This window comes from Sus scrofa, chromosome 2, assembly GCF_000003025.6.
Source record: "Sus scrofa isolate TJ Tabasco breed Duroc chromosome 2, Sscrofa11.1, whole genome shotgun sequence".
NCBI lineage: Eukaryota > Metazoa > Chordata > Mammalia > Artiodactyla > Suidae > Sus > Sus scrofa.
Window position 1 is genome coordinate 138,003,241 of NC_010444.4, and position 13,571 is coordinate 138,016,811.

Genomic DNA, 13,571 nt, shown 5'->3' on the forward strand with positions numbered 1-13,571 from the left:
GAGAATTCGCCCTTGGCGCTGCCTGCCAGTGCATGCTGGGTGGCAGTTACGCCCGTGAGCATTCTCCCAACTGCAGAGAGGTTCTCTCCTGGGGCCTCTGTGACTTGGCCTGAGTTCATTTGGACCTGGCCGTGGCAGTGGGGTGCTTGTGAAAAGACCCTCCCTTTTCAGCCCTTTTCAAGTCATTGCTCCCCTTTGAATGGGCATGAGCCTCACTGGGCGCCCTGCTGGGCCTGAGTTAGAATTTGCGGCTGAGGTCCCCGAGGCCAGCAGTCCCTCTGCTGCCTGGGCCAAGTCCCATCCTCCAGCCAGTTGGCCAGTGACATTCACTCCTCCCCCATCTGGGAGCTTCAGGTCTGTTTTCATTCGGAGCCTAATTAACGTGCGGATCACAAAGTCCTCGGCGCCACAGGAAACCGTTAACTCTGTGGTGATTTCGCCCGGCCCCACTGGAGGCCAAGGGCCAGTGTTCCACCTGCTTGAAGTCACTCTTGGATTCCTTCATTCACAGATGTTTCCCGAGGTCCTGCTCCGAGCCCAGCACAGTAGGCCAGTCAGGTATCACACACACAGCCCTTGCCTTCAGGGAGCACAGAGTCTCATGGGAATCAGGTGTGTACCAGAGTGAGAAGATGCCCATGGAAGGCCCTGGAACCTCACAGTCTGGCTCTGAAGACCAGGACGGCTCCGGAGAGGAGGCTGCTATGGGCTGGGTGTCTGAATGCTGGCTAGGATTCGGAGGTGGGGGCGTGTGGAGGGAGAGGTGTTTCAAACGGAAGGATGACAGCATAGGGAGCCACTCGGTGGCAGGATGGGGGAGGGCCAGGCTCTGGAAGATGCAGGGTCTGCTGTGACGAGCTTGGGTTTTTAGCTGAGTAGGGGCTCCTGCGCTGTTCGGCAGAGTTGGACTACCTGCTAACTGCCTGCTAGATGCCAAGTGGAGCATCTTGGACACCCGCCTGACCTAAGGGAAGTGTGGTAGGCAAGTGAACTTGGCCTTCAGAAGGGATAGAAGGGGTGGGAAGAGTCGACACGAGGAGGCTGATTTGGAGGCTGCTGCCCCAGACCAGGCAAGGCGCTGGGAACACCTGACTCGAATCCTGTGCTTTGGGCATGAGGGGAGTGGCCGATGGAAGAGGCATTGATGAATGCGGAAGCCACAGGCCACGCAGGAGATGGGAGAGGGTCAGAAATGACCCGAAATTTCAAAGGTGGGTGGCGATGAGGGAGGTGGTGCCTCCCACGCAGTGAATGAAAGAGCAGATGACGCGCGTCAGGCAGCCTGGCGTGGAGCGGGGAGCAGCGCCTGCTCCTTGTCGTGGCTGCTGTTTGGGACCCTGGCTGGAGGGGTTGGCTCGAGCGAGAAAGTGGCGACCTTGCCTTGGTTCCTGTGGAGGGAGGGACCGCAGCTGGAGTCTCAGGACCTGAGGTCCACACAAGGGTGTGACAGCCAGAAGGAACAGCCGAAGTCATTGCATTAGATGCGGATGCCCAGAGGAGTTCAAAAGTGAAGAAGGCGAACGTCACTGAGACGTCGGCGAGCTCCGTCGGGGAGTTTGAGGAGGAGCTGTATGGACATGAATAGCCGTGGTTCACAAGGAGCCAGCCCCGACCGCGTGCCCTGTGCCGACACACATTCCATGACTCCGTCACCATAGCAACTCTGTGAAATAGCTGCAGTCACTCTCTGTTTGACAGGTGGGGAAACTGAGGCTGAGCTTATGCGCTTTGTCCCTGCTCTCTGGGCCATTCTGTCCCTGGCCATGCAGCTCCACACCCTGGAAACAGAGTCCTGAGAGACCCCTGTCCCCAACTTGGGGGGAGAAGAGGGGACAGTTGCTGAAGTCGCAGTGACAGTGGGGACCAAGACCAAGGGGTAGAGAAAGAAAGAGACTTTGTTTTCCCAGTTGGTAGAGGAGAAGGGGAGAGACAGTTGAGAGAGAATCTTTAGGCAAGAGGAAGCACGTTGAAGGTGCCTGTCTGTACCATGTGCAAGGCAATCTGACTGGAATGAAGGGAACAGAGTGGGACCAGGGTGCCGGGAGGAGACAGTGCTGACATCTGGACAGGTCAAGAGGAGACGAGCGGGCTGGACGGTAGCAGCGGGAGCGCCGGCCGAGGGCTGCACCTGGGCAGGTGAGGTCCTCTGCTGCACACCTGAACACAAGCCCCTCTGAGTCTAAGCATCCGCCTGATGACAAAGTAGGGGGAAGCCATTTCGCTGATTTCGCTGGATCTTCAGACGCATCTGGCTCGGAAGGTCTGCTATAATGCCTCAGAGGCTCCGGCTGCATCCATTTCTCTTTGGTCATGTAGTTTTATTGCTCCCCTAAAGATGTGTGGCGGCCAAGACACATGCTCTTCTCCAGGCAGGTTAGCCTCGGGAGGAGCAATCTTCTCACACAGGGTGTTTTCCAGGAGTTCTCCAGCTCAGGGAAGGGGTCAGTGATGCTACGCTCCATAAAGAGATAGACGTCGCTCCATGCAGCGCCTAAAGAAGGAAGCTTCTGGGGAGGCGGGAGTCCTTGGGGTGTGCTAAGAGGCACCAAAACTTGGAGACCTGCCAGGACCATACAGTCGGGGCCCTTCTTCTCAAGGAGGAAGTGAGGGCTGGGGTGGAGGGAGGGGGTTTGTGGAGAGGCTGGGCACATAGCCGTCAGTTCCAGGGCTTTTTGAGTTGTGGACGGTTTGACGAAATCCTTATCAAACTCTAGCCCCCCCCTTATCTTGCCGAGATTGATGAAGGTGCATGCAATGTCACACACCATTGTGCAACTTAACGCACAGTGGGGACTCACCCACTGGTTCCTTCATTCATTGGACAAGAGCAGGTACTGTCCTGATTTCTGTTCATGGTATCAGCATTGGTAGTTCTCAGTGCTGTGCGGGCACCCGCAGTCTCCCACAGTAGGCTCGGCAGGGCACAGCAGGACACGACCACCTGAGGTTGGCAGGTCCAGCACTTCTGGAATCTGAAGTCACATCAGGTCAAGGGATTAAAGACAGGAATGATAACTATTTGCCTCAGGTGAAATTACATTTGCACAGCACGCATTTTAGTGAAGCACGGTTGCCAGCCTTCTCTGTTCATTTTCACAGAAGCCGAGTGAGGACGAGGAGGAAATGAGGCCTGGCGTGTTGAGCCCTTTGCCCTGGGTGTTTGCTAGGAAATAGCACGTGGGCAGTGGAGCAAATCCCAGCTCTTCCTGCTAAACTACCTGCAGATCAGGAGGCAACTGTTGGCCTCTTGAGAAACAGGAGGTGGGCCAGCTCTTCCCAGTTGGTAATATCCTGGGGAACAAAAGGGGCCCCCAGCCTCCTCAGACCCCAACCACAGAGGTTATACCCAGCCTGTCTGCTGGAGGGTGTCCATCCGCATTACTGGATGCTTCTGTAGTGTCTTGGGCAAGTGTGGCACCTTATTCCATGATTTGGAAGTTTCCTTTAGCACCCACAGCCTTTGGCATGAGGACCAGACAGGACTAAGCTTGGAGGGGTGCTGAGCATGGGAGGGACGCTTTGGGAGGCCCTGATGCTAGAGCCGCTGAGCAGATGCTCATGTGTTCACTGAATGGCTGTGGAGGCACATGAGGGCCACAGTGTCAGGCCCAGGGCCCCAAGGACCTGGGACAGGCCAGCGTGTGATTCTGTTGTGACAGCGCTCACCAACGTGCTCAGAAACAGCAGCATCAGGACAGACGATAATAGGGCACAGCCTGTGGGTCCCAGCTTTTTCTGCAAGTACCTTTTAAATTTATAAAATAGAGTCCAACCCGTAGACTCTAGTAGTAGTGGCTTTTCTTTGTGTCCATGGATTAAGAAAAGACATATGACAAGCAACTATGGATTATCAGTATATTTAAGTAAAATTTTGTGTTCTCACACTAGGACCTACACATAGGAGAAAAATGGTCATACACGTATGTGCAGTGTTTTAGAAATTCTGTCAGTCCGTAGTGCTTATGGATTGGTGACTCCTTGAAATAACGTCATGCTCCCCTCGTCCGCCTGTGAGCCCGCTGGCCCAGATGTTTTCAAGCACAGAACGCCTGGGGAGGCTGTGTGTCGCTGACTGGTCACCAGCGGAGCCTCATCCCCAGATGGCCACTTTGCTGGGGATTTTCTGTAGAAGGTGACTTGCTGAGAAATGTTCTTGGGTCTTTGTCCCTCTCCCCCTCCAGCGTAGGCACACAGGGGCGGTCTGGGGTGAACTCCCTCCCAGAGGGTGGTCAGGCCTTTGTTTTCCTGAAGACCAGACCCTCCTTACCTCAGCGGGTCTGTGACTCGTCACTGTTTGCAGTTGACTTTCCTCTTTCCAAGGTCATGACCCACTGAAGAAATTGAACAGCGTTGCCTAAGAAAGGGAAAAATGAAACTTGTTTTTGTTTGTGTCTAGGAGGGTATGGTGGGATGCTGTGGCAGGTCCCTGGGTCCTGAGATGAGGGGTACTGGTGGCAGATCTGTGGGGACCTCAGCCTCTCTGAGGTAGGAGGACCTCCCCCTCAAGGGGTGGCTGCACTTGTACCTGTTGGGACTGGCCAAACCTGGATCCCCATGCCCTGCAGAGCTCCCCACAGAGGCACTGCCTGTAGGGGGACCTCCTGGCCCAGGTAGGGGCCAGCAAGCAAGCTACTAGATGCTGCTGCAGAGCAGGGGAGCCCAACAGCCATGGCCTGTGGTCCAACGAGCCATGGCAGGAACCGGGCTGGGCAAGATGGAGGAGCCAGCAGCCGGGGGGTCTTTTTAGAGCTGTGTAGGCCCTCCTCTGCTGCTAGGGGAAGGTTTAGAAGAGCAGGGTGCGGGCCGATTTCACTGACTGAACGTCCTACCAGTGTTGTGAAGGGGGTCGAGTTGATCCTAAATGCATTTGGGAAAACAAAACCACAGGCATCCTGAGTATTATATACCAATCATAGGGAAAGGCTCTTCATTTGGAGATTACAGCAAAAAAATGGTCTCAGTGGCAAAGCACTCAGAATAAGAAATAATCAAAATTTGATTCATGATTTTATCCTCTTTTCAGAACAGAAAATTCTCATTAGGAAAACTAAATACGTTTGGCCCTAGAAGGAAATATACCTGATGTGTGAATCCCTTCGTATGTGCATGTGTACACCCCAAGCCCAAGCCCTGAAGGTTCCAGAACCACAGGCTGAGGGGCAGTGGTTCATTGTAAGCACAGCCCTCACCTCCTTCCTCAGGTTCCTTTGCACAAAGATGCACAAGTCCACGAATCTCACTTGTGCCTTCTTCCAAAAGCTGCTTGCCAGCAACCTGCCGAGTCAGTGTTTAGGGGTCCCCGAAATTTGTCTTATACAAACTAGAATGGGTTCAGTATGAGTTACCAAGAAATCTGATTCAGCCCTTTTCCAGTTCTACCTGCCAAGGCTCCCGGGCCACACCTTCTGCAGCTGAGCCACGCTGCATCTTGTGGTCTGAGTGCCTGATAGGAATCACTGTGGTCTTCTGCCTTGTGTTGTCTTATGCATCGTCCATACCACCATTGCAGACGGGCTCATAACAACTGTCACCTTGGAGAGACTTGCTTCTCCTTGAGTGACATGCCATCGATGTCACAGAATCCCTTAACCTTGAAAAGCAGAAGAGGCTAGGTAGGCTTGGGGGTCTTTACTCTGCTGGACTGAACTGTGACCAAAACAGTTGATTTCAAATAGAAGATGTCATTTTCTCAGTAGTGTGTGATGACGTGTGCTCACTGTGGTCAGAACTCATCAATGGAGCACTTACGCGCTACATACCTTATACGGAGTGTACATTGTGCCTCAGTTAAACAACAAGCTAATAAAAACAAATGTAGGAGGCCAGAGAAGATAGGAGCGCTTGAGAGTTTGTCTTCGTGGCGAAAGAGGTGAGACTTAAGAAAAAAAGAAGAGGGTCAGCCAAGGATGCATCATCTCGGTGTAATAACAAGGAAACATCAAACAAATACCAGATAAGGAAAGTTCTGTTAGCAAGAAGGGGGGTGGTGCACGCTTAAAAATGTCAGTGTCCTAAAAAAAACAAAGGCGATGGAACTGCTCCAGATGAAAGTCGTCTAAAGAGACATGACAACTGAATGCCATACCTGATAGACTGGATCCTGCCCTACGGTGGGGGCAGGGGACACTCTAAAGGTCAACATGAGCTCGCGGGACAGTGTGAGCGTGGGCAGTGCCTTAGACACCAGTACTGTCCACGTCAGTTATGAACCCGGCCGCTGTCCTTCAGCGTGTGAGACAGTGTCCCAGTTCTTGGACAACACAGACGGAAGTACTGAGGGCAGAGGGCCATTTCGTATGTAACTTACCCTAAAATGGCTCAGAAAATAAAGTTATCTGTGTAGGTGCAGAAGAATTTCCTATTGCTTATTTGGGAAAGAAAGAAAGGACAGGTTTGGTTCTGATTTGGGTCTTGATGACAAGTTTGGCAAGTGTTTTTCCAACATCGGGGCCTCCCAACAAGAAGGATTTTATCAGATGATGTCCTTCTCTCGGTGACCTCTGAAAGCCTCCTCATACCCACCTCTGATTCATGAAAACCTTGACTCCAGGTCAGGTCACTGTTACCTGCAGGCGAACATGGCCTGGGCAGAGTTTGTGCCCTGGGATGATGGTATCTGTTCACTTTAATTGCACACATATGTATGAGTGAAAAGGTTGAGGAAGGGTGGGGAGAGGGAAGAAGAGAGCACACAAAACATAAAGTAAAATGTTAACAACAGGTGAATCTGGGTAAAAGTGTTCTCTGTACAATTATTCATTGCCGTACTTTCATGCAAATTTTAAATTATTTGCAAATAAAAAGTTTCTTTAAAAAATATTGGGGATGAGGAGTTCCCGTCGTGGCGCAGTGGTTAACTAATCCGACTAAGAACCATGAGGTTGCAGGTTCGGTCCCTGCCCTTGCTCAGTGGGTTAACGATCCGGTGTTGCCGTGAGCTGTGGTGTAGGTCGCAGACGCGGCTCGGATCCCGTGTTGCTGTGGCTCTGGTGTAGGCTGGTGGCTACAGCTCCGATTCAACCCCTAGCCTGGGAACCTCCATATGCCGTAGGAGCGGTCCAAAGAAATAGCAAAAAGACAAAAAAAAAAAAAAAAAAAAAAAAAAATTGGGGATGAGGAAGCTGGAAGGAGTTCCAAGGGCTTCGTAGTATCAGCTCGAGTCCAGAAGGCCCTGGCCACCAGTTCAGACTCATGTCCATCTTCCAGGTCACCATGACAGTTGCATTGCTGTAACAGTTGTAAATGGGTCCTTTTCAAGAATAAAAACTAGGTCACTCATGTTACAACCTGGAGAGAATGTGAAAGAATTTCCGTATTGCTTATCCTAAAAAGGAAAAAAGTACCGGTGTTTTGTTGACAGAGCCACTTAGAGGTGGGACAAGTATTTTTTTTCAACATCTGTACCTTCAAACAAGCAGAATGTTATCAGGACGCTTGCCTTCAATCAAAACTTCTAAAAGCTACATCACACCCATAGTTGGTTCATGAAAACCTTGACTCCTGGGACAGATCACAGTTACGTCGACGTGAGCATGGCCCAGGCAAAATTTCTAAGTTGGGACAATTAGATCTATTTGGTTTGATGTCAGAATATCCCTGACAGTATTATGGTGGATGGAGGAGAAGCAGGGGTGTTCAGTGGGCTCCCAAAGACCACAGTGTCTCATCTTGCTCTGCTCAGAGGGTCTGGGGCCCCTGAAAGTGGCCACCAGCCCTGCTCACTCACTGCAGGATCTGCTGTAGAAGTGGATGGGATTCAGCCGTCCGCCCACACTGGAGCTGGTCTTAGGGGCACGGCCACAGTGCCCCTCTTCCCCCACCACAGAAGGCAAAGATGAGATGCGTTCATTCAAGCCTACTTTCCAGGCAAATTGAAACCTTCCCCTCGACCTTGTCTACTTCTGGGATGAGACAAGGATGGGATGCCTTTTGCTCCTAAATCTCCAGTCTGGACTGTGGCATTGAGAAGCTGAATGTTTTTTTCAGTCTTCATCTGATAAAGTTGGGACTGTTAGGGAACTTGGAAGTTCACTTATTTAAGGCAAGTGCTCTGTCTCTGAGACAGCATGTGTAAAACCCAGCTGAGCTGGCGCTTCCAGAGAATTAAACCCAGGTGGCAACATGGGCATGTGGTCATAGGCAGGCTTCATTCTGCTTCTGTTCTGGTCCTGTCACACTAGTTCTTCAAGAAGGGAAAGTTGAGAATGTGAGTCCACGTTATCTGCACTTTACCTGCACTGGGACTAGGGGGTCTCTCTGGCCATGAGTCAGAGCTGTGCTAAAGGGTCTGTAACAGAGTAGATGAGCATCAGAATGAGAGGTGGAGGGCGCCAGGTAGAAGGATTAGAGGGCCAGAGAGTCACTGCTTGTTGGCAGCATACATCCTGAGAAGAAGCTACAAACATAGCGACCCATGGACTGCCAGCAGAGACCCCAGAGGTCAGACCAGGAGGCAGCACCTGTGCCTCTGGACTTTGAGGGGCCAGTGGCACCTTGCAGCCCTACAGCTGTTTCAGGACATAGCCTCGCCAGGGCTGGAGTGAGTCAGTGCATCCTGCACCTGAGTCGTGGGAGCTTGGGCTTAGTTGATGCAAACTATTACATTTAAAGTGGATAAGCAACAGGTGCTACTGTAGAGTGCAGGGAACTATATCCTACATGCTGGGATGCTTACGTAGGACTGAGTAACTTTGCTGTGCAGCAAAATTATAAAAATTAAAAATAAAAGTATGTGCGCACACACATACACACAAAGGAGCTTGGTATGGCTTAGCATATTTGGTCCTAAGCATTGTGCAGTTGCATCTGCTCAGAAAGACAGTGATGGTTGAACAAGGACTGCTGGGCCTTTTAAGGCAGTTGGTGCTTTATCGCCTGACTGGGATTGCCTCCACAGTCTGGCTGCCCCATGCTGGCAGGGGCTCCCTGTTGGAACTTCAGAATCTTCATTTAAGCTGTCAGAATGGTCAGAAGGTTTGGTAAAAATCAACAGGTGACAGCCCAGCTGTCAATGGGCTGGGCTGCTGCCAGTGCCAAAGAGTGGCTGGTCTCTTGCCCCCTGGTCACGTGCCATCTTTTTGCCCTGTCTTTGCAGCCAACCTCGGGTTGAAGCCCAGGGCGGCAGCTCTTGGGGAGCAGCCAGCCTACCAGGGGCCTGTGCATTGCATCGCAACCATCGTGCGGACTGAAGGCCTGGCAGGGCTGTACCGGGGCGCCAGCGCCATGCTGCTGAGGGACGTCCCAGGCTACTGCCTCTACTTCATCCCCTATGTGTTTCTGAGTGACTGGATCACACCCGAGGCCCACGCAGGCCCCAGCCCCTGCGCTGTGTGGCTGGCGGGTGGCATGGCAGGTAAGGGCGGCAGGGCTGACCCACGACCCTGTGCTGACCCCGCTTGGACAGCTGGGAAGCCTACAATGCCCTTCTCAGCCCTGGGGAGGGGTAGGGTTCGTCCAGTCACTCCTCTAGCGATTCTTCGTTAAATACCTGCTATGGCCAGACCTCGCCGGGCAGAGGCAGGGCTGGGAATGAGGAATGGTCCCCCACTTTCTCTCATCCCTTTCTCTCTGAGGCCCTATTTGGGCTCATTCAGCTTTCAGTCGGAAGGGGTACCTCGAGCACTCACTCTGGGTCAGCCGCCACTGAGCTTGGAAAAGAAGATGTTATCCTGGCCCGCCTTTTTTGAATATTGGCAACTTGCAAACCTTTCTAGTGTGAGGATTTCATTAGCCCCAGTTTTCAGAAGAGAAAATTCAGGTTCACAGTGACCAACCCAAGGACACACAACTAATGCAGACACTGTAACACGGGCCTTGCAGTCAGAAAGATCCAAGTTCAAATCCACACTTAGTCATTTTGTGACCATGGACTGGTTACTTAACCTCCCTACTTAGAGCCCACACTTCATCCTCGTTTCACTTAGGGTAAAAGTCAGTGACCTTGCAATGGTTTCAAGGCCACTGTCAGCAGCTGGCTGCTTCTTACCCTTCTGCACTGGCTTTCTAACCATGCCCTTACCTGCTCTGCTTTAGCCACATTTTGATGTGCCTTCTGTGTGCCAGCAGGGCCCTTTGTACTTGCTATTCCTGCTCTTGGATTTAGCAAAGTCATCAGGGACTTTGACAAGACCCATTCTGATGAAGAAAAAGGTGAAAGAACTCGATTAAAGAGGGATCAGGAGAGAATGGGATGAAAGATGTAGGAGAACCCAAGTACACAGCACACTTCTAAGGGCTTTGACTGTGCCGTAATGGGGAAGAAAGAAACGCAGCCACAACCAGAGAAGGGTGTGGAAACGGAGGAATTGCTTTTTTTCTTTTCTTTTTTCTTTTTTGCTTTTCAGGGCCGTACCAGCAGCCTATGGCAGCTCCCAGGCTAGGGGTCGAATCGGAGCTGTAGCTGCTGGCCCACGCCACAGCCATAGCCACGCCAGATCCGAGCCATGTCTGCAACCTGCAGCACAGCTCACGGCAATGCCGGATCCTCCCTGACCCAATGAGTGAGGCCAGGGATCGAACCCATATCCTCATGGATAATAGTTGGATTGGTTTCTGCTGCGCCACAATGGGAACTCCGAGGACTGCTTCTTCAGAAGGCTGATACCATAGCGTGTTGGATGCGGATGGGAAAGGTTCTCTGAGGAGCAGAAAAGTGTCATTCTTCCTCCTCCTCCTGGATCAGCTGTGGTTGATGCTCGGGAAAAACATAACAACACCGGCATCTTAGACCAAACCCCAGTGCTCTCCCTCCCCGAAGGTGCCTGAAGCCCAGCCTGGAGCCCAGCTCCAGCAAGTGCCCAGTAAGTACGTGTTGGCTGAGAGGCTATACAAGGCCTGGCTGCTCTTATTCTTGGAGAGAGCAGGTCTGTGTGGCCTGGCAGACAAGCCTGCTTTTATGAGACCCTCACCCGTGGGCTGAGGAACGGGGAGTGTGGCATAGCAGCCCCTGGGCTGGCCCCAGGGAAAGCAGCCCCACTTATCCTGGCAGGAGAGAGGAGAGGTCCAGAGGGTTCCCAGAGGCCCAGGGGCAGGAGACGGTAATGAGCGGAGGGCCGGGGATACACTAAGGCCTCTTCAGGGCACTGCTGGGCAGCAGTTGCAAAACTTTGCACATCAGCTGCCTTGGACTTCGGCATCAATCTGTTTTTCTTTCCCCATCAAAGAATGTGCCAATTTCTGTGTTTACACGATAACCGGACGTTGTTTTCTTATAGTCCTTTAAAGTCACACAGGTGCTCAAACCAGGGCACCCGAGCTTACCCAGTGAGGTTGAGCCAGCGGCACATGGTTCCCAGGCTTCTGTTCCACATCACAGGAAAAGATAAAAGCTTTTTAAAGACCTGCCCCTGCTCTTCTCTGCAATCCTTAGGCCGACCTTTCCTTGGCAAGCTGCCTATCTGCTCGTGCTTGTTTAGTGTCTCTGTGTTCAGAGTAAATCCTGCCTCTGGGGAGCCCTGTCCTTCAGCCTCAGGCCTCACCCTGGGCTCTTTCCCCTGTGCCAGGAAAGGTGCTGCAAAGTAGCGTGGGGCCTGTTCCTGCTTCTCCAGTGAAAGCTACAACAAAGGCTTGCACTTAAGGAAACTAGCTGTGGACTTGCCTCTGCGCTAAATGCCGAACGTGCAGCAGTTTATATGTCCTTACATCCGCCCCATGAAGATAGGTTTCACAGATGACAGGCCCAAGGCCTAGAGGAGGCAGGAGACTTCTCCAGAGTCCCACAGCAAGTGGCAATGGGGAATCAGGAACCCTCTTCAGAGGTCCTGACTCTGAGCTCTTTCCACATCCCCAAGCAGCTTATTAAGTCTATGAATTGGGGAAATCTGCAGGGAGCCAGGTCCCCTCGAGACCTCAGCCAGCCAGCCCCTGACATCTGCTTGTGTCTCTCTTTACAGGAGCAATTTCTTGGGGGACGGCAACACCTATGGATGTTGTGAAGAGTCGAATGCAAGCTGATGGGGCTTACGTAAACAAATACAAAGGTGTCCTGGACTGTATCTCCCAGAGTTACCAGAAGGAAGGTCTTAAAGTAAGCCCCCCAGCAGTCATGTGGGTTTGGTGTCAGTCCTGGGAAGGTAGGGTCGGGCATTTGGGGCGATGTGAGATTACAGAGAAGGGAATCAGGATGCTGAGGTGCTGGCAGTTACCATTTATCAAGCCCTTATTTCCTCTTTGCCTCATGCTGGTGGAGGAAGTGGGTGTGCTCCCCAACTGACAGATTCAGAGAGGACTGCTAACCTACCTGAGGTCACACAGCTGGTGTGTAGCAGATCCGGGGCCTGGACCAGATAGGCTGGAAGCTTCTTCCTCACTCCCTTCTCAGCTCCTCACCCTTGCCTCTTCTCCAAGTGGCAAGTCCCAGAACCTCCTCAGCCATCACCTCGCACAAGTTCCAGTTCCCCGACCTGTCTTCTGCTTTCCACCCCACACCAGTCCAGACTCCATCACCTCTGGTCTCAACTCTGGGGGCAGCCTCCAGCCTGGCCTTATCTCCCTTCTGCTCCTGACCCCAAAGGGCTCGTCCTAAAGCCGAGCCTCTTCTTGTCTCTAAACTGTCCCAGAATGAAGATCAGTTTTCCACATCTGGTATCCAAGGTTATAAACTAATGGATCTTCATCTGTTTTGCCTCCCGTGGCACCCCCAGCATCCTCATGCTTGTTCTTTTTTGAATGGGCCCCAGTTGTCTTGGTGTGCCTCTTAGAGTCAGCAAACTTGAGTTCAGAGCCAGGCCTGCCTGCTTGTGAGCTAGGGGAATCCAAGCAATTTCACCTCTCTGGCCTCAATTCCTCCAATGATAAGCAACCCTATCATGAATGGCAGGGATATTTGTAGGTTAAATTAAATGAGGCATATAAAAAGTACTCAGTTTAATGCATAATACCTAGAGACCATTTAGGAAGAGGTAGCCATTTATCATTAGTATTAGTAATTTTATTAGCGTTAATGTTACACCCAACCTCTGGGCCTTATCACGTGGCCGTCTCATGTCAAGTCCTCTGGTCTTTCCTAATTGCCTACTCCAGTGCGTCCAAACTTCTATTTTTTTCTTCCAGTGGGTGCTGGAACTTCTCCTCTGGAAACCTGGACTTCCACAAAGGCTCTCTCATCTGTGTGTGACTGCCCCTGTCACTGTTCTCCAGGTGCTCCTGGACTGCAGCCAAGAATGGCTGGAGCCATTTCACAGCTACTGCAGGTTTCGCTGCCAGTTCTGAGGTCACTTTGCCTATTACCTGATGCACAGGTGGGCAAGACTCTTCTGGGGTCCCTTGGTGTATTGTGCTGGATCCCATAGCTCCCACAGCACTTCCGTTCCTGGATGGATGCTGAATTTTGTTGCTGAAGTGAGCGCAAAGAGGGACCTCTTGTGCTGCCACGATGCTGGCGTTACTCTCCCCATATACTTTTTCTCAAATTTTTATGTCTTCATACAGCTTCCTGTCATTGTCTAGTGACATTTTATTTCAACCTGAATAACTCCCTTGAGCATTTCTTACAGGGTAGGTCTAGTGATAATGGATTCCCCCAGCTTTTGTTTACTTGAGAACGTCTGAGTTTCTCCCTCACTCTTGAAGCA

The 13,571-nt window shown here is 51.8% G+C and overlaps 1 protein-coding gene across 4 annotated transcripts in view; it reads left to right on the plus strand.

Moving 5' to 3' along the window:
- The window catches only part of SLC25A48 (solute carrier family 25 member 48), a 55,772-nt gene that overhangs the window by 23,430 nt on the left and 18,771 nt on the right, over window positions 1-13,571 (plus strand). For 2 of the 4 annotated variants that reach the window (XM_005661657.3, XM_013995128.2), the window contains 3 exons: window positions 9,095-9,352; window positions 11,892-12,025; window positions 13,051-13,238. In XM_005661657.3, the coding sequence (XP_005661714.2) occupies window positions 9,095-9,352; window positions 11,892-12,025; window positions 13,051-13,209 (551 nt within the window). In that variant the 3' untranslated portion in view covers window positions 13,210-13,238. The remainder of the gene's footprint in view (window positions 1-9,094; window positions 9,353-11,891; window positions 12,026-13,050; window positions 13,239-13,571) is intronic. The other 2 variants (XM_005661655.3, XM_003123965.6) reach the window with 1 other exon arrangement.